This window comes from Ambystoma mexicanum, chromosome 1q (assembly GCF_040938575.1).
Source record: "Ambystoma mexicanum isolate Mex_15411 chromosome 1q, UKY_AmexF1_1, whole genome shotgun sequence".
NCBI lineage: Eukaryota > Metazoa > Chordata > Amphibia > Caudata > Ambystomatidae > Ambystoma > Ambystoma mexicanum.
The window spans coordinates 1,005,267,883-1,005,288,959 of NC_090922.1; the positions used below are offsets into that span (position 1 = coordinate 1,005,267,883).

At 45.5% G+C, this 21,077-nt stretch overlaps 1 protein-coding gene across 4 annotated transcripts in view; it reads right to left on the reverse strand.

Annotated features, from left to right (window-relative positions):
• The window catches only part of ST6GALNAC5 (ST6 N-acetylgalactosaminide alpha-2,6-sialyltransferase 5), an 830,159-nt gene that overhangs the window by 270,785 nt on the left and 538,297 nt on the right, over nucleotides 1-21,077 (reverse strand). For all 4 annotated transcript variants that reach the window (XM_069641675.1, XM_069641677.1, XM_069641676.1 and 1 more), the window contains one exon: nucleotides 10,795-11,204. In XM_069641675.1, the coding sequence (XP_069497776.1) occupies nucleotides 10,795-11,204 (410 nt within the window). The remainder of the gene's footprint in view (nucleotides 1-10,794; nucleotides 11,205-21,077) is intronic.

The following is a 21,077-nucleotide window of genomic DNA, read 5'->3' on the forward strand; positions in this document are numbered from 1 at the left end:
GGGTGGTTTTTTGATCAAGAAGTTCATACAATTTAGTCAAAGCAAAGACGCTTGAGTTCACAGCAGTAAGGGCAGTGTCAATAGTGGTAGTTGCAGGAAATCCAAACAAGTGTCTCTGAGCTGGATTGGTAAATGAGGCCACTAAAGAAGATTCAGAATACGATTGAGTTTGATTGGTGGCAGATTCCTCATTGGTGTATAAGTTCGAAGAAGTTGAAAGCCTGGTTGTTTGCTCATGATCAGTTTGGAGTGAAAAAACTGATGGAATGACTTGAGCCGAAGTACGAGGAAGTTGAGTTTATTGGTTCTCAAGTGGAAAAACAAAGGAGTCACTGGACGTACATGTGGAGAGGTGATAGGCAGACTGATCAGAGATGCATTTGGATTTTAGGGTTTGTGAATACAGTAGCGGAATTGAAGATGAAATCAAGCACATGTATGCTATCATGTGCTTCTCGATAGGGTATTTGAGGTAGTATCGCAGTGGGAGTATGGTAGAGATCGGCTTCTTGATCTACCACAATTGAAGTTGCACATGATTCCATTGTGGCATCTAACACAGTGCTAATAGGATTAGAAGGGATGGTCGGTGGGTGACTTGGTGGGAAGTTTGCCAAAGTCGGATCAGGAACAGCAGTAACTGCCATGCCAGTTGTGAGGCGATATGACGCCATAGATGCTTGCAAAATCTTAGCACTTAAAAGCAGCTTCCACTGAATTAATGGTCAGAGGGAATTTGAAGTAGAACTATTATGGGGGGCGGAACCCAGCGCGCAGCACTGTGGTCTGCAGTCTGCACTCACTAGGCACTCTGCAGTGAGTGCAGCCACCTGTATTTGAGGAGGATCACGGGAGAGCTGGGCGTGGCTAAATGAGAAAACTAAAATAAGGGAAACTAATGAGATGTAAATTGGAAAAATTATAGTAGGGATCTGTGGAATGTTGAAAGGGTGTACAAGTACCCAAATGTTCCCAGTAGCTGTATGAAACGTTCCACAAGGCGAGTTGAATGCACAGGAGGCCAGGACAAGCAGGAAGCAGTCTGCACTCAACAGGCACTCCACAGTGTGCGTGCACAGTAGCGCGTGGCCACCTGTATTTGAGGAGGATCAAGGGAGAGGTCAGCGTGGCTAAATGTTCCCAGTAGCTGTATGAAACATTTCACAAGGCGAGTTGAATCCACAGGAGGTCAGGCGTGAGGTGCAGCAGGACAAGCAGGAAGCAGTCTGAACTGAACAGGTACTCTGAAGTGCGCTGTGTTATACTGCTGGTGATTTTAATGTTGATTGTGTAGGCAAACCTTCAGCGAAGGAGGGGATTGATAAGGAGGGTTGAGTACTAGGGTGGCTGGGTGCAATGTCTGAGTTTGAACTCAGTCCATTGCGTTCGAAAGAGGGGGTGGACAAAATGAACTGGTCTAACTGCCAACATAGCAGTCATTTTGATTTTATTTTTACGAGTGAATGTTTTGCTGGATATAGCCCAGAGTTGGAAATGGTGTCCTCCCTGGTAAGTGACCATGGAATGCTTACTCTGAGCTGCCGGATGGCCCAGAGCAGCACTAGAGTGAAATTAACTTGCAAACCTGTGGTTAATTCCAGGGAGAAGGCTGCATTGGCCAGCTTGTACCATCGCAAGGTTCAACCTTTCTCTGAGAAATTGTGGTCTCAATGACTCCAGAGTATTGCCAGATTGTAATATCGATCTAGGATCATTGCAAGGCCAATTGTGCACCAACTTTGGAGAGGAGAAGAGGATTTCTCCTGAAGATAGACAGCGAACAAGGCCATCTCGCCTCTTATGAAGCAGGCGAGGCGGTGAATAGTCTACTCGTTTGGGACACTTCCGCCAATGAAAAAAAACAAATTCATTGCCACCTACAGAGCTTTTGAGAAGGTTCAAGTCTCAATTGAGAACATTTTCCCAGGTAGGATTATTACAGGGACCAGAGGATACAGGGATTGATCTTCTGGTAGCCTCAGTTTATAGAGAATACCTCAGGGGCCGAGGGCCCAGTATTGGGAAACTCAACAGCAAGACACCTTCTTCCCAATCAGAGGCAGAGGTTACAGAAAGCGCAGGTGCAGAGGCTCATAAAGATTCCAAAGCACCCCTTCAGGTGAGACAAGAAGCTCTGCAATACCCACCAGTAGTGGGCAAGACTGCACAGTTTTTGCTCAATTGGCACAGGCTTTTAAGTGATGCATGGTTCATTCGGGCCATAGAGGGGCTTCAGTTGGAAATTGCATCAAGGCCCAGGCAACATTGAATCCCCCCTTATATTCAGAACTCTCATGTGGAGAGGGATCTCTTAGATTCAGAAATATAGTGTTTGCTAAGGAAAGGTGCCATCGAAATGGCGGATTTACATTTTCCAGGTAAGCAATATATGTTTAGTGCACCAAAAGAACAAAGTGAGGCCGGTAATAAACCTCAAGCGTTTGAAGAATCATCTGGTATACAGACACTTCAAGATGGATGCCATCCATCTGTTGGGATATCCTCAGGAAGGGAAACTGGTAAGTGAGGATAGATCTGAAGGACGCAAATCTTAACATTTCAGTGGTACGGGAGCATCATCTGTATTTAAGGTTTATTTGGTGGGAGCAGTCGTGGCACCCATTAAGCCTATCAGCAGCACCTTGGGATTTCAAGTGATAAGACCGGTGGCAGCTACGATGAGACAGCAGGGGATGGGAATGATAATATATCTGGACGACATCCTTATGATTGCTCAGGACCATCGGCAATTGGGAGAACAAGTGACTTGGTTGTGCAAACTTTTGGCCTTGCCAGGGTTTCTAGTCAAAAAGGAAAGATCAGTGCTTTCACCTATAAGGGGGGCAGAATTCCCGGGGTTTCTCATAGATAGGAGGAAGGCAACATTAAAGCTTCCGGATTGGAAGATGAGAGCAATAACGAAGGAATTGAGAGTAGTGATCAGGAAGAAGGTTATCTTGCTTCAGGCTCTAGCCAGAGTAGTGGGATTCCTAGCGCTGTCTATTCAGGCGATCTTTCCTTGTCCACTGCATAACCAAGCACTCAAGAGGCTGAAAATAAAGTATCTTCAAGGGGGAGTGCATTATCATCAGTTCATATCTTTAGACAAAGATAGCGAGAAAGACCTCAAATGGTGGCAGCAGAATATGGGGGCTTGAAATGGCCGAGCAGTGTTCGTAGACATTCCAGATCTAGTTATAGAGTCAGGCGCAAGCAGGTCTGGTTGGGGGGCCAGATGTGGTCAGCTGCAGACAGGAGGAAAATGGTCACAGGAAGAGCTTGATCTGCTCATCAACTGCCTCAAGTTATTGGCAGGCTTCTTCGCAGTAAGAGCATTCACGAAAGACAGAACTCAGTATGTATATTCCTCAGGATGGGCAATACATCAGTGGTGCGATATATAAACAAAATGGGGGGCACTCGGTCGAGGATGCTGGTGGAGCTGATGAAGGATTTCTGGCATAACTGTCTTCAAAGAAAGATCTCCATCATGGCGGTGTACCTTCCAGGGCAGCAGAACAGTGTAGCGGACTGGAATTCCCGATATCTGAGGGTCTCTTGCAATTGGAGGCTGAGCAGGGAAGTGTTTGAGCTTTTGCTGAGAGTGGGGACAGATGGACAGAGATCTGTTTACAGCCAGACTAACCACACAGAGAGAACAGTATTTCAGTTTGAGGTTAGACCCCGGGGCACTGAGGACAGATGCTTTCCTGCAAGAATGGACGTGAGCATTGCATTAGGCATTTCCCTCATTCGCAATGCTAGTGAAGTCATAAGCAAAGATTTGCAGAGAAAGAGCAGAGGTAGAAGTGATTGCTCAAGACTGGAGATCGCAGATGTGATTTCCAGTTCTGATGGAACTTTCTTTGGATTTCCTGAGGATGATTCCGAGAAGAGCGGACCACCTGACGTACCCGGTGGGAGCCAGGTATCCGTTAGTGGAGTCAGGCAACTTCAGTTTGCTAGCAGCAGGGTTTCCGGCATAGATGGAGTATGCCAGGAATTTCAGAAAGCAATGCAGAGTTCATCAAAGTATCTTGGGCCCCATCTAAGGTAAGGAGCTATAATTCTGCATGGCCAGTTTGGGAAGCATGGCGTGGACAGAAGTGTGTTCATCCCGTTTCTGACCCTGTAGTGCAAGTGCTGAATTTCTTAGCATCTCTCATGATTGACGGCAACGCTTTTAGAACAATAGGGGTATACGGGTCAGCCATTTCAGCAGGGCATGAGATGGTGGATGATTCAATGGTGTTTAAGTTGTTGAGCCAATGGCCAGGCAACAAGATGTTTACGGACAGCCAGTTGTCCGGAAAGCTAGTGATGTGGCTGTGTCTGGTTTCATGTCGAAGGGTATTGGATGTGAAAGCTCTGGAGATGGACAGAAAGGTTTCCTTCCAGCACGGTGTTTCATTTCCCATTTGCGAAGCACACAAAGAGCAATTCCTCAGTGGTATCCTATCTGTATTTCCCCAGGAACACAAAGCTGTTTGTGGTGAGATGTATCAACCAGTATGAGGTCAGGACAGCAGAAGTGAGGCCGAAGGGTGTTTCTCAATTGTTAATTGCATGCAGGAAGCGTTTTCATGCAGTAGCTTCTGCTACCATAGCCAGATGGGTGTGAGAGTTGATGTCTTTGGCAGGCATGGCTGTTGGTGGGTTTGTAGCTCATTCAGTAAGGGGAGCCATGGCCTCCAAGGCTTTTGCCACTGGTATATCCAGGATTACGGCTCAGGGCGTCTTGATTCTATTAAAGACATGGAGGTGAGTATTATCCCTTCCTGAATATGATTCACTGTTGCACAGTTGATTTGTGATGACGGTGTGAGTGGCACATTGCCTATCCTAATTGTTGTTGTCCTCTTATGACAGGTGAGGAGCAGAAGAATGGATGAGGATAGCTGGCATGGGGTCAATCGAAGTGCAGACAAGTGTTGGGATTCTTCAGCTTGTTTTCATCGGATTCCTTATGAGTGTCCGAGTAGGGGGCCGTTGGGAGCACCCAAAAGAGACTTGTGAGGAAGAGTGGACCCTCACTGGTTGGATTGTTTTAACAGGAAAACTACTAAAAAAAGGGATTATTGGGAAAGGGTAGTTTTAGTTAGTAATGTTTTCTAGTTTAAAAAGAAGAAAAGTTCAAGTTTTTAAATGCTGTTGAAGAGTGGAATTACAGGAAAAGTACCATAATCCTCTCCTCTGTGTCTTTAATAGAATCAATCAAAAAATTAGTCATGGGCGCCCCTCTATAAGAACAAACAAGGCAGAAATGGCCTGTTCTATGGGATGGTACCCACTCTAGAGGCTGCAGCCACAAAGGTACGGTGAGCTAAAATGTGGCTGTGGACTCTAGAGTGGGTACCATCCCATAGAATAGGCCATTTTTGCTGTGTTCGTTCTCATAGAGGGGTTTCCATGACTAATGTTTTGATTTGTTCAAGGGCCTTAGGTTTAGTCATCCTAAGTGTCCTAGGGTCATCCAGACGTGGACCCCTTGCACACTGTGCTCAGAGAGGCACAGCTCCAACTCACTGATGATGCCTAACAAGGCTGAAACAAGTGTACTGGGTTGCTGTTGGTACTCTTGTTCAGAAGGGAATTGCTATAGCATTTCGGTGCTGGACTGCCCATGTGGGAGGGTCAAAGACTGATATGCAAATAGGTATTTCCCATCTCTGACAGGTACAGTGAGCTAAAATGTGCCTGCATACTCTAGAGTGGGAACCATCCCATAGAACAGGCAATTTTTGCTGTGTTTTTTCTTATCGAGGGGCGCCCATGACTCATTTTTTGATTTAATCGAATCAAGAAACCCTGAGCTGTGTAAGTCTTGGTAATCTTCATTATCATTAGAGTAGAATAAATCCTGAGCAGCATTGCCACAAAGGGTACATGCAGAACAGACGTATATAGATTGTAGATAGTGTGAGCCACAGAATGAGAAGACATAACTCATAAATAGAAAAATACAAATTAGTATGCACAGCCATTTTTTTTTTTTTTCTATTTCTTGAAGGGGTCATGAGCATTGATTTTAAACAGTACAGGGGTTTCTGTTTGAGAATATGATTTACAAACACCTTGTTAGTGGCCTCCATTTCCTGTCTGGGGTGGGGGGAGGTGGGTGGTTATGCATCCATAAACAAACGAATTAATATTATTTCTTTGTACTTAAGGTGGATCAGCATATTTTGTCTAGTGGTACCGTGGCGTGGGAGGATTGGGTTGGCGTTCCAGAAGTTTCACTTCACAGGTTTGTGTGGTAGTTTCAGATGTGAGAGGGGTCTTAGGCAAGTGGGGTGTCGGGTGTTTTGAGGTAATGTGAGACAATGGGGGCCATTACACGGTAGGAGGTAACCATGCCGCTAATAGCGGCATGGCTACCCCCTTACCGGGTACCGGGTCCGGGTTCCTTAAATGAGAAATTACCGGGCCATTCCAAACTTGGAGGGCCCGGTAATTCCTCATTCAAGGAACCTGGACCCGGTACATCCCCATTCCCATTCGAGGCCCCATAGGGCTCAATGGGAATGGGGAGGGTGCTAACAAAGGGCCCGTTAATAACGGGCCCATTGTTAGCACCCGTGTCTGCTCGCGGGACCCGCTAAGTGCACCTGGTAAAACCAGGTGCCCTTAGCGGGTTCCCCCGAGCAGACTCGTAATGAGGCGGTAAGGGGTTGATGGCTCCGGCACCTTTACCGGTGCTGTTAACCCCTTACCGCCTCACTTATAATGACCCCCAATGCCCCTTAAGCTTTGTGAAGGCTGCACTGTGTTCTAAATGTTGCTCTCTAATTTATGCACATCTGGTGTCAATGTTTTAGATTGGTCTCACACGCTCTCCTTTTTTGGGCTTCAGGTCTCAAAGGTGCAATGTTTCGACTTTTCAGGTTCTAGTACAGTAGGTTCTTCTAGACAAAGTTGCCATAATCAATGTGAATTTGGGTGGTTGTGCGAGCAACTATGAGTGACTGATATTTATGGTGGTGTTCAGGATTGCGAGGATATGTTGTTTTATACTCAGCTGGGGCTGAACTAACACCAACACTGTTCTGTGTGATGACATCACATTGAAAAGGCCTGCTGTGGAATAATTACATACCACTCCAATCACACAGGTCTAAGTCTGAGATAAGGGTGACAGGTGCCCCCTATTCACCTTAGTAACTAGGCATCCAGTGCAGGCAGTCTTCAGAACCCGATCTTCCCAAGTGCGTGGTAATGCAAGCTATGTGACCCCTGAGCATCCAGATCAGCCGGTGGGAAATCAGAGCAGAACTGGTAAGGGACCATAGGAGCACAGTAACGGCATCCCTGGTGTGCATTCATGAGTCAGTACCTGTTCTTCCCCGCTGCTCTGCCCTCAGAGCAGCACTCACCAGCAATACGCTACTTACAGCCGTACAAGTTTCCCACCTGCTCTCTCTGAAGTCCATGCAGCATGCTTCCGCCTGCCTAAACCAAGGACTAGGAACATTCAACCGAATCACCCCATTCTAAAGGAGCTGCATTGGTAACCACATCATGCATGTGTTCTGTTCAGGACAGCCAAGCAGTCACAATCAAAACTCTACTCAACATGCCATGTCCAGAGCACAATGCACCACTAGAGGCTACAACATTCCCAGACTGGAAACAAAGAACTGCAAAGGGTAAACATGTCAGAAGGAGGACTGTACATGCTAGACACCCTGTTTCTGTAACAGATTAGCAAGGCAGGGAAGACTGACCCCCCCTCCATCCTGTACTTCGGGATGGATCTGAAGACCCCACTCTTCAAAGAATAACTTGGTAAACACTGGTCACTCCACTCAATGTGCCTTCTCCTCTTCTGAAACTCCCCCATGTATTCCAACTACCTCTGACAACCCCACACCTTTCCTATTACATCTGGGTGTGTCCCCTATAGGAAGCACTTTTGTAATTCTCAGCTAGGTTTGCACTTTATACGTCCCCTGCATACAAACCACGGAATCAGTCCCTGACTTTAACACTCACACAGAAGGGATTGTGCTCCCTCCACACAACTGCTGGGCTGCCGTGGCACGGATGATTGCACGTTGGCAAAAGGGCTACTCCATCCCTCAGACACCACTAGAAGAGGATCATCCAAAAGCATTATGAGAGGGGAAATATAACAAGTACCAGCTGCAAAATATAGAGGAGGGGGATACACCGGGCAAGGTCCACCTTGAACCAGATTATAACCAATGGCAAGGCAGGGTTGGGGGTGGAAAAACCAAGACCATTCAGGAGCCTAATCTTTCAATAGCCAACCAACTCTGCTATTCAGAATAAATAAAAAAATAAAAACCAGTGGCTGGGAAAGTGTGAGTCCAGACTACTGATCATGAAGGAAGAGAAGCTAGTAGCATGCTGATGGCTATACCTCATGCACTGGCATGGTCCAGAGTAAGAGGGGTAAGGAATGCTGCACACCCGCTCTGGGATACATCTCAGACCCTGTAAGGAGACAGAAACTAAAGGGAAAAACCTTGATCCAGATGCCTCCGCACTGTAATAAGGTATTCTTGATCTTTAAAAGAGCTGGGACATATGGCGTAAAGTATTGCTGGTGAATAGTCATGCCAGGCGTGGGACTATTATGCGCCAGCAGTACCATTCCATGCAATTCCAGCCTCTGCATTGGGCGCAGGCCCACTGTTTGGATGAGCCAGTGAAGAGTACATGCTTTGATCTGCAGACTTAGCATCAGCTCTAACAATGTGTGCCTGCAGGCCCCATATTTCATAGGCGGGAGAAGGCGGGTCCACAAGTTGTATGCAGCAATTAACCCATTGCTGCAGAAAGACTTGCAGTGGCCTTGCGACCCTTCTGCTTCCCTGGAAAACGTTCACAGAGATTTCAGAATGGTTAGATCATCCAAGGAGGAGATCAGAATTAAACGTTGATCTCCTTTGAGGTGTCTGCCAATGCATATTGTGCAATGACAACGCCAGAGTGTGGAGTTCATTTATATAGGGCTTTACAGCAGTGGCCTGAAACCTCTGGCTCCCCAGATGTTTTGGACTGCATCTCCCATAACCATCCATCATTGACAGGACTGATGGGAGCTGCTGTGCAAAACACTTGTCGAGCAAAAGGTTACGTATCCCTGCTGTCCACCAAGTAAATGGGCTCTAATTGGGGGAAATTGTTACATTTCTTCTAATGTGCCCTGTTGGGTAATACTTTTGGGGTTCGGCCAATTTATTCTCCTTTCATTAGAAGGATACGGTCTCTATGTTGCACCCTGTGATATGCGCTAAAAATACAAATGTGGCCAGTTGAAAATATGTCCAAAATCAAAATATGTTTTTTATGTCTCACAGAAAACAGATAAAATGCACAGTAGCACATTTTATTTATCTATATTAAAGTGACATATGATGTTCTAACATATATTAGTGTGTCTCTGCATTTTATTTTTATTTTGTTTTCGTTGAGAATTATAGGTAAAACTGATAACAGTACTCCAAAAGCAGGTTATGTACATAACATGAAGTGTTTCAGTAAGGCATCCACAACCAATTTTTAAGGAAAATAGACTTGACACTTTCATAAGTATATTTAAGTATCACATAGTGGACCTATAGCAAGAACGGGACATACTAGAGGTGTACAACTACACAATGAATTGGTGTAAACGTCCTTTTGTTAATATCGAAAGTCCTTCAAGCTGAACCTATCATACCTTCAACAAGGCACCTAAATCCCTTCAACATCTGGTCCAGGGTAACATACACACAGAGACAGGGAGATAAAGCTGGAGTAAGAGCATTCCAAAGGGTGCCAAGCAGGACAGCAAGGGGACATTAAGCAGCCATGCCCCACATCTCCTCATAACCATTAGGTCTCCGAGGCATAGCACACATAGTCCTCTAATAACTGGCTAGGAGAGCCATCCACGTTACCCAGTCTTCGATATTAAGTCTGCTGGACATGTCCACAGTTTCAAAAATTCTTTTGCAGCAGAGGGAAGTGCCCTGTATATCCAGCACCAAACATGGGAAGGTATTTGCAGAGGCCATGGTAAATCTTTGAGGTCAGCTCCAGCTGATGTTCAGGCTATGCAGGTGCCTGTAACCAGTGCTATTCAACCAAAGATCCCCCCAAGAAGCCCCAGTACCGGGGAGTGGCCCAAAAGAAAAGCCCATGATTTCAACACCCCAGGGGTCAAGTGCTATATAAAAGTGAGAGGGGGCTCTTTAACATATCAATTCAATGTGGTATCACCGGAAATTAGCATATCAAGATGCCCTCTGAAAAAAGTGGGTGGACTTCATCCACCCGTGTATACCCTCTACTTGAGCCCTGCACCACCCTCAAATCATGCCCCACAAGTTCCAGATTTACACTGTGAGAGCCTGTAGAGACTCTGCAGTGACCAATAGTCAGGCAAGACTGCAGAGGCGTTGTTAGGAGGGAGCTGCGGGGGCTATAGCCCTGGGTCTTTTGGTTGTAGCCCCGGATCGAAGCTCAGGGGTTACAACCAAAAAGTCTAGCTAGCCACCAGCCCCGACAGTCCCAAAATTAGCGTAGCCCCGGATCTTTTCCAGTCTTAGCAACACCCCTGCGCAAGAGCACCCGATACATTGAGTATCTCAGATGTAGGTCACATTTAGTGCACTGCATTTTAAAGAATTTTCTGATAAAGATCTGTCACAAATGTATTCCACGTGCTTCAATAATTCCAGAAATGCACATGTCAGCCTTTCCTTTCAAACAATAGATTTGAAAACATTGCTGCCGTGAACAAGGTGAGAACGTATCACATGGTATGGATCGCTGATATCTTACCTGTCTTTTCCTGTTTCCCTTTTAAAGAGGTCATCGAATTGGAGCATCTTATGACGTGTGATTATGTGCACTTTTAATTGAGGTAGTAACTTGTTCATAAGCTGTAGATTGTTGTACACCAGGCCCTTCCCGTCTCTCCGCATGTAGGTGCTGGGGCCCCAAAATATGAACACTGTCCCTTGGCTCGTGTTTAGCAGTTCATTGCGGTTTCTCAAAATCCGCTGGATGCTGGAGTGCGCGATGACGCGGAGGCTGGTCTTGTTGCCAACGTCCTTCCCGTAGCCTCGTGTAGGCGCATCATTCATCCGTATGACGCACTCCGTCTGGTCAATCGTATCCCCCTGCTGGCTTCCTAGCAGGTGTCCGGAGCTTGTTACCAGAGCACAAGTCTTGCAGTGCATTTTCAGGGGCTGAGAAGGAAAAGCACAGGCTTGAGCACACGACGCTAAATCACACAGAGAACGTTACAGGCGTCATTTTTTTTTCTTTTTTTTTTTTTACAAGTGATACATTTGAAAGGTGGAATTTTAGAGCAATGGTTCTCCATAAATAAAAATTAAAAAAACACAAAATGCCAAAACAGAGCTATGTCTGCTTTGTCTATTGTCACATGTCCTGGTCACCTTCATAATTGCTAGACTACCATCTCTTTTGCTAGAACACACTGTTCAGTTGGAAGTGTCGGTATTGTATGATAGTCTTTCAATTATGGGATGTGCACTTTGAATGTTTGTTTAGTTATTCTGCCCGATTGCTTGTAGTTAATCAAAGCTAGAGTGGCTATGTACATTAATGTCTATTTATTCTATCGACTATAGCTCCTCCTGGAACCCCACATATCACGTGATTGCCTATTCGTAGTGTCCCCTATCACCACATACGTTTGGAGCTGAGGGCCTAGTGCAAGTTCACCACACCTCAAAGTCCAACTTGCTTATAAGATTTATTACAATCACAAGACTTTCTGGTCGTGTAACTTTGCGCTATAACTGTCACAGGGGAGGCTCTACCAAATCTATCATAGAATGGTAGATGGTCATTTTTCAAACACATGAGAGCTCATGTTGTTCCAGTCCATACATTTTGGTCATTTGCACGGCGGAATTCAATGAGGGGGGCAGAAGGCAGCATACCTGCATGTATGCTACCTTTTATCCTGCACATATGCACCCAGCAGTGCAAATGAGTAAACGTTACCTACCATACTTGCATTACAGGCAGCGCTTAAAATTACAATTGAATGCTACCTGCCATGCATGCATGGTAGGCCGGGTGAAATGGTAAACGCTGCCTTCCATGGCAGGCAAGAAGCATTTACAATGGATCTGTAAATTGTACCCCGGTTTTATGCTGGTGCATAAAGCATGCAGGCTCCATAGGGATCCCCAGCATTTGTGGCTTTTACACCTTCTACTAACGTTATGCCCCATTGAAAATGAACTTTCAGTGTCCCTTCATTGGGATGTGGCTTGTGTGCTACCACCACCAGTAACCTACCACCAATTAAAGACATATGCCAAAAACACAAGTTATGTGCGGTCTGAAGTCAAGGATGCCAAGCTAAGGGGAGATAGAATTCAAGATTCTGGTGGAGTCAAAAAGGAGGATTTCCGTTCACTCTTTAATAAGCCATAACCAGATGCTGCCACCCAGTTCTCAATGGCTATCAAATAATTTGCAAGGTCATATGAGTGTGTTTTGGAATCCATGATATGGATCTAGAGCTAGGGGTCGTCAGCACCGAATTCATAGGACACCAACCTATTTCTATTGGGGAAGAGATGTCAACGATCCAGATCGCAAAGAATAGGCAAGAGAGGGGACACTTAGGAGAGGTGATTTTAGATTGAGGTAAAGAGAGGGAAGGAGCCCAAGTGTAGATGTTGAGAAACATCAGAGAGAAACACATGAGCCCAAATGACAGGTAAGGTTGATATTGGCCCAGTCTGGGTTGTGTACATTCTGGCTCTATGCCATGCAAGTTTCAGTGGGAGAGGCAAAGTGCTTTCAAAGTTATTTGGAAAGAGCAGGATTCAGCGAAGGATCAAGAGCAACTGGGTGAATTTACCACAGTGTTTAGAATGTGCAGGGGTCTTCATATTAGGCATACCTGAGTTCCAACTGTATGATCCAGGTGTGAGTGTATATGTGCCAGGAGTGTGTGGATGGATGCAGAAAAGAGAAGGAAGGATAGTATTTACTCCAGTGTTTTAAGGTAAAAAAGAGATGTTGCAGTGACTTGGGAAATCTGGGTTAGGTTTTCTTCAAGAAAGGTGGCTACCTTTTTTCATTGTCTTAGAAGGGGCTGGGAGAAGTCTAGATGAGGAGGCCAGTTAAGATTCTCGGGTAGAAAAGAGGTCTTACAAAAGGTAGGTGAATCAGAAGTTCTGGGTTTAGCTTATCACAATTGAACATTATTTAGTGATCTACTTCAAGGAGACATCTGCTTGGGCTATCACAATTAGAAATAGTCTGTTGATTTTTATGGCGATTTGGGTATCATTGGTATGAATGTAGCATGTCATGTCAAAGGAGATGATTAAAGAGGTTAGGGGTTAAATGCAAATGTTAAATAATAATGGTGAGAGACTTCAGCCCTGAGGGAAAACCAAAGTTAGGGAGGGTCTGCGATGGGAGAAGAAAGCAGGTAGAGAAGAACCAGGTGATTGACGGCAGCACGCCATATCTTACTTTACCAATTGGCATAGCCTGCATGCAGGATGCAGTAGGTTCACTGGGCTGATTTCACCATGCATGATACATTTTCTGCATTTCTTTCTGCAGCAGATATGTTTCCAAAGTTCCACTGTTGACCTTTCTCCTCTGCAACAAAGAAAATACCAAGGCCAACCATGCAGCCCTTTCCTCTCCATCCTCTATGCCAATCCCTTTCCCCAGCTCCCTGCATGCTCTTTTGTCAAGTTCTTTCTTTGCCACATTGTGTCTCTAGGCTGCTTAGCCTGCCCTAGATGTGCCCTCTTTGCTTGCCACAGAGAAATTGCACTGTAACTTGACACATCACCTAAGTGAGGGATCAGGGCTGAACGAGTGCCCCCGCCTTTGGGGTTCCCAATTTAGCACATGTACGGGTTGATGATAGGTGGCATGCTCTGGGATTGTTACTACAATCTTCTGATAGCCCATATAGGATGGTTCTTAACTACTAGGTCTCAGGAGCATTTTTTTAAGTAGAGGATGCACATGTGGGGTTTGCCACAGGATCCAAAGGAGCATGAATCAAGCAAGAGCAGCACATGAGGTGGATGCAAAAGATGGCATGATGGGAGTCGTAGTTGCAATCCTGTTAGAATAATATGCTTTTTAGCTCCTGATACCATTACTTAGTAGAATTTGAGCTGATGCTGAAATTCAACAGTCTCTGTGCATCACAATACTCTCACGCTTGCGTTAGAGAGCATGATTGATGACCATGAGCATGTTACACTCAAAGTGAATCATTTTGTGTGCATGTTCTTCTCAGTAAATGTTTTCCAAGGGGAAAGCATGTCAAGAGGATTGCAAGACAAAGGTTCAGGAAATGAGGGCATGATTAGATAATGTAGAGGTTCGGGTGATTTTGAGAGGAATAAAGAGGACCACCTTTAGATGTGAGTCGTAGGTTGCGTTGGCATTTGAGAGGGAGGATGTGGAGAAAAAATAAACGAGGACTGGCTGAACGTCGTCATGGGATATCTTGGTAGTATGTGACCATGCCAGGGTAATGACAGGGTAATGTGATCGCAGTTGACCTGTGAACACCCAACCTGATCCTACAGTCATTCCTTAACAATCAATAGAGAAAAGTCACATTTTTAAACTGAGAAGTACAATTATTTAATCAAAGATGGCAAGTAGAAAAAAAGCATTTTCCAGAAAATAGGAAATTGTGGCAAACTGGTTAATAAGGGAAATGCCCCCTGCATATGTAATTGGGTGATGTAAAGCATTCATCAAACCAATACAAGAAAATTGTCAGAATGTGTCTAACTTAACACTTTTCTAATGAAATCAGATAAGAGAAACCACTCAGCATTCAAATGCAAGTAAAGGGACACAAATTACCAAAATTGAAAGCTATTTTCAAAATGAAATCAGGTCAGAGAAAACACTCACCAGGATATTGCAAGTAAATTGATCATATCAGATGTTTTAAAAATAATATGTCAGAGAAAAAAAACACCAGTTAATCTTTAATATAGGTGTTTGAGTTCGAAACATTCATACAACTGTTTCAACACAAACTTCTTTTGGCAGCTCACAATCCTTATTAGAACCCGACAAAGGACAATGAGATTGTAACATGCAATCTCATTGGCCCTCGCCGGGTAGTTACCAGCCTGACAAAGCCTTACCTGCACTTCTTCCGCGTCCCTCGATGTTCGCGTCTGGCTGCCATGGAAAGGGAGAAGGGACTACATGTAGTCCATTCTCCCTTCCCATGGCAGCCCTTTTCTGTGTTTAATCTTTTTAAATTACTTTTGAATGGCTGCCAGGGAAAGGGAAAACGGACTATGTGTAGTCCTTTATCCCCATTCCATGGCGGCCATCTTTTGTATTTACTTTTATCTTCTTTTTTGAATGGCTGCCAGTTCCGTCTCCCCATTACATGGTGGCCATCTTTTTTTCCTCTTTTTCTTTTCATTTGTGAAACACTGAGAGCATTTCACAACTTCTGAAAAGATTCTGTTAGTACCCTAGCCCAACGGTTGGAGTAATAATAGCAATAAGCTCCTCACTCGGGGGTGGACATTATCACCTCAGGTAGTGCCCTGGGGCCTACGTTAAGGCCCTCGCTTTGCTCGGACCTTTAACTATGAGCCCCAGGGCATTACCTGAAACGGTAATGCCCCCCCAGATTGGGGCGTATTGCTTACATATTGCCTTCTTGAGGGCACAGACAATATTAATTATTTCTGCTGCTGCCTTAGAGTGACAGCAGGTGGAAATTCCTTTTGTTTAATGGATTGAGGAGGCACTATTTAGTTAGATAAACCTTTGTTTTATTTGTAACATTACTGTTCCCTTTAATGCACATTATGGCTGTCACTGTTGCCCAGAATCTAAAATGTCTGTCAGCAACTTGTTCATGTAGCTCCCTTTATCACCTTCTGGAATATGTGCAGGACTCACACCACCAAGGAACGAAGGGGTGAGATCTGTCCTATCAGATCTGGAAGTTCTCTCTGAATAGGCGTAAATGTGCTCCACCTACAGGTTCACCAATCTTTTCTCATACATGGTACACAGACGCACTGAACAGTGAAATGGTATCACCTCAAGGTACACTCTTCAATTCTATACTAATAAAATAACAAATTATATGGTCTCAAAAGTACAGGGGCTCACAGAGGTGCAGGTCGCCAATGTACTCTATAGTGACTGAGAACGTATTCTCCCAGCAGACGTGCATTGAAGCAATGCCCTCAAAATTCTGACTGATTCCCTTTGAGTTCTAGTATGTATACTCCATCTATAGACACCGCCCCTCTCGCTACCCCCAACCCCTCTGATACTGATCCTGGCTCTCTACCAGTCATTCCAAACATTCATCATCCACTCACCTCTAGCATGCAGGACCTTGAATAATTGGCGTGGTCTTTCTGACCTTCACTATTTTTATTTTCAAAGTAATTTATTGGCATTTTCCTTATTTACATTTGCACAGTAATCGATTAACAAACTCCTTGTCAATAAGGGGAAGGGGGAAAATATAAACTCAAACTAACAAATTAATTAAACAACTAGTCTTCTTGCCACAACATTAAAGTTTTCCAGGTATCAAACTGGCAGAGCAGTACCAGGTTTAATAGTTCAGGGGGTGTAGTCATTGGATGTTTGGTTGTAAGTGCAGTTCAACGTCGTCTTGTTGATCAGAGGGTAGTTCAGGGGGGTTTGTCGTCTGACGGGTGAAACATATCTTGTATTAGTGCTTTCCAGGCTTCGTATGTTGAGCTAGCCTCTCCTCCCCCTCTGTCTATTCCCTCTCCCCATAACTTGGTTTCGGCCCCTGTCCAATGTTCTAGCTCTCTGTACCATTTCTCAAAGTGCGGGCCTTTGGGAGACTTCCATGTCATGGCTATGGCTCTTTTGGCCAGCACACATGTCATGTCCATAAGTTTCACTACATGGCGTATTTTGCTTATTCTTGGATATGCGCCGAGTAAGCATTCTTTCGGGGACCATTTGTATCTTGTTACTCCTGCAGTTCTGTAAGCTTGCCCCACTCTGGACCAGAAGTTTTGAATCTTCGGGCATCCCCAAAACATATGCATCATTCCCGCCTTTTCTGAGTTGCATCGGGGGCATAGCGGGGCGTTGGTCTTATTGATCTTGGCTATCCTTCCTGGCGTCATGTACGTTCTGTAAAGGATCTGCAATTGGATCAGCCTGAACCGTGCATTTCTCAACACTTCTCTAGGGTGTGCCAAGATCCTTTGCCATTCCTTTTCAGTGATTTATTCTCCCAGGTCTGCCTCCCATCTGGATTTCAGGGTCTCACTCTTGGGGTTGGGTCTATCTGACAGTTGGGCGTAGAGCCTGGACATTGGTTTCCAGCCGTCCCCTAGGTTGTATAGTAGCATGATCAATGGGTCTGGTTCTCGCTCGCCTGGCCACTCTTTCCATTGTGCTTTGGCACCTTCCCTGACTCTTCTATATCATAGAAATTGGCCACTGGGTAGGCCTTCGTCGGCCATCATTGTCTCAAATTCTCTAAAAGTTCCATCTGCGTATGGGTCGCCCCAGGTATAAATACTGTGTCTCTCCCATTGTCTCATTCGGGTTAGGTCCGCCCTTCCCTTACATACCCCTGCCGCGATTGGTATGTCTGCAGAGTAGGGGTGTGTCCCTTCTGTGTGCTTCTGGGCTCTAGCCTATACTTTCTTTCCTAGCTCCACTAACATCGGGGTTTCCCCCAGGCATCCCTCTGGGACCCATAATATTTTCTTCAAATTCGCGAGGTTATATGTTGCCTGAGTAGGCTGGTTTCCGAAGTATCTTCATCAGCCATCCATTTGGCTATGTGACTTAGCTGTGCAGCTAGGTAGCATTTGCTTAGGTTTGGGAGCTGGATTCCGCCTGTCGCCTGTTGTATATGGCAGTATCACTATATCTAGGGATATTTTGTGTCTGGAGTTGTTCCACAGTAGCTCCCTTAGTAATTTTTCTAACACCCGGAAGAAGGAGATGGGATGAGGTAATGTATGGTGTGGAAGAAATAGAGGAATCTTGGAAGGACTATCATTTTGGTAATTGCTGCTCTGCCCATCAGTGATAGTGGTAGTTTTGACCAGAATTTCATTGACTTTCTGAGCCTGTGTATCGCAACCTGGGTGTTGCCCCCGTGTGTTTGTTCGGGCGTGTGCCATATGTTGATTCCCAGGTATCTGAAGGTGTGGAGTTTCCATTGGATTCCCACCGTCAGAAGATCGGTTTCGGTCAGTGCAGTTAAGTTGGCCAAGGGGAATATGCTGGACTTCTCCTTGTTGAAGGAGATCTCGGACACCCGGGCAAAGTTCTTTAGGACCTCTAGGATTGTTGGTAGGTTAAGGTGGGGGTCTCTCAGGTATAATAGAACATCATCTGAGTATAGCGAAATAATGTGGTATTCGCCCCCTATTCTAATGCCGGCATCAAAGAATTGTTTCCTCATGAATATAGCCAGCGGTTTCAGTCCCAGTATGTATAACATAGGTGACAGTGGGCAGCCCTGTCTGGTGCCACTCTGGATGTGCCATAGTCCCGACACCACCTTCCCAGTCTCGACTCTAGCTACCGGTGCCTGGTACAATATTTTTATCCACCTAATGAAGGATGTTCCCAGCCCTAATTGTTTCAGGACCTCCAGCAACCACTCCCAATATATGGAATCAAAAGCTTTTGTGGCGTCCAGAGAGACCACCGCATATGGTTTGCACAGGTCTCCACTTTGTGCCACTATGTGTTGTAGGCGTCGTAGGTTTACTGCCGTGTTCCGGCCTGGTATGAACCCATTCTGGTCCTCATGTACCAATGTGCCTATCACCTTCGAGAGCCTTTGGGCTAGGATAGTGGTTAGTATTTTTATATCACAATTAAGCATAGCTAGTGGTCTATACGACCCACATTCTTCTCTCGGTTTCCCAGGTTTGGGGATCGGCACTATCAGTGTCTCCCTTTTATTTTAGGCAGTGTCCCTTTCTCATAGGATTCCCTAAAGACGTCTAGGAGGATGGGGCCAATGTCGTGTCGTATGCTTTATAAAATTCGGGGGGCAGGCCATCACCCCCCGGGGTCTTATTCGTGGAGAGTGATTTAATTGCCTCAGTTATGTCCTCTAACGACAGGTCTTCATTTAAGGTGGCTCTCTGTGCTTCATTTAGTGTCGGGAGGCCTATTTCTTCCAGGGTGTCTAAGATGTCACTTTGTATAACTGCTGTGTGGCTATAGAGCTTAGAGTAGAATCTACTAAATGTCTCGTTAATTTGTAGCTGTGATTTGTGAATCTCGCCGTTGTGGGCTCTAATTTCAGTGATCGGGTGTTCTTTTTTGCATAGCCACGATAGGAGCTTGCCTGGTGTATTGCCTTATGCGTGTGCTCTAGTGGTTCTGGCTATGTAGTTCAACATGGCTAATCTTGCCCATGACTTTTGACAGTCATTCCTGACTGTGACAAGTTTGTCTTCTGCCGCCCGTGTCTTCAGCTCGGTAAATTCGAGCTGAGTGAGTCTCACTTCGCAGTCTTCTAGTTCTTTGCGTAGGGTTTTCCTTATTCCCCCCGCACTGGCGATGACCTACCCCTTGTCACCACTTTCAGTGCTTCCCATACTGTATCCCATCCTTTAACGGAGCCTATATTGTTGTCAAGATATTCCTGTAATTTATCTTGGAGGTCTTCCTTAAAGGCCCCGTCTGTGAGGGCTTCTGTCGGCATACACCACATTGGTATGGGTGGTCTGGGCCCTCAAGCCCTCCATTCCATGAGGAGTGGGGAGTGATCTGATATGGATCTACCTAGGTAGTTTATTGATTCCATTTGAGGCAGGTGCTGTCTGTCTACGAGCAGGTAGTCAATCCTGGTATAAAGCATGTGGGGTGATGAGAAATATGAGTATTCCCTTTCGTTCGGGTGACGTTCTCTCCATAACTCAGCAAGGTCTAGGTTTTCAAGTACTTTGTTAAGTGGGGACTGGGCGGGAGCAGTAGGTAGTGGTAGGGGTTTAGATCTGTCTAGTGTGCAATCACATGTGCTGTTAAAATTGCCCCCCCATATGAAGAGGCCCGCACGGTAAGAAATCAATTTGGCATTTATTGTCATGAACTGTCGTCTACGTCCTTTCTGGACCTCCTGGTCCCTGACTCACAGGGGATTGCATGCAGTTATCCTTCCAACATGGTGGCCCGGAACAGAATACTCTGGATCAGTCTATGCGTTCCACGCTGCTCATTCTACAAAAGAGACACGCCCCTGCGGCTCTACGCGTCTCAACGCTACCGCTACCTGTAGTCGGACGTGCTTAGCCGGAGTTCGATCGGAGCTCTCGCTTGATTCCTTGTTCCCAGTCCCTTGAATTCCCTCCTGTTCCCTTTCCTCCCCAATCTCTTGGAAAACCTTCCACGCTCGATTCACGGTCTTCCGTGCCTCCGAGCGTACCTTAATTACTTCCTGGAATTACCCTGGACTTGTAGAACGCTCCTGGAAACTGAACCGCTACTCTCACGCTGGACGCCGAAGACCGACGTTCGGGACTATACAAATCCCGGACCGTAAAGAAGAAGAAATCCCAGAAAGTCGCAAGTACACAACAGAAACAGGTGAGAAGGGAGGAGAGACTTGTGACAGATTGAGACGCCTTAAAAATGATACAGATTCAGAGATGGAAGCCGCCATTCAAGACCTCATGTGAGGCATGCAGGAATTAACAATGGAGATACAGAACCTCAAGGCAGAGAACGCAGCATTAAAGCAGCTAGTTCTATCACGTGATTCCGCAACCAAAGAAAATGTAATATTGGGTGGAATAGTGTACAAGTATGACGGTTCTTCCAAGACTCTCTGCGCCTTCCTTGATTCGTGTTTAGTTCACTTCACGCTCAAGCCCTACTACTTCTCCACTCCTAGAGCAAAGGTGGGTTTTACGATTTCACACCTCACTGGAAATGCATTGACTTGGGCAACCCCCCTAGTCAATACAAGCGATGCTCTCCTGGATGACTATGATGGCTTTGTGAGAGCCCTTAAGGAAATATTTGATCGCCCAGAGCAGGTGTATAGTGCTCAAGAGAGACTACTCGAGTTTCAACAA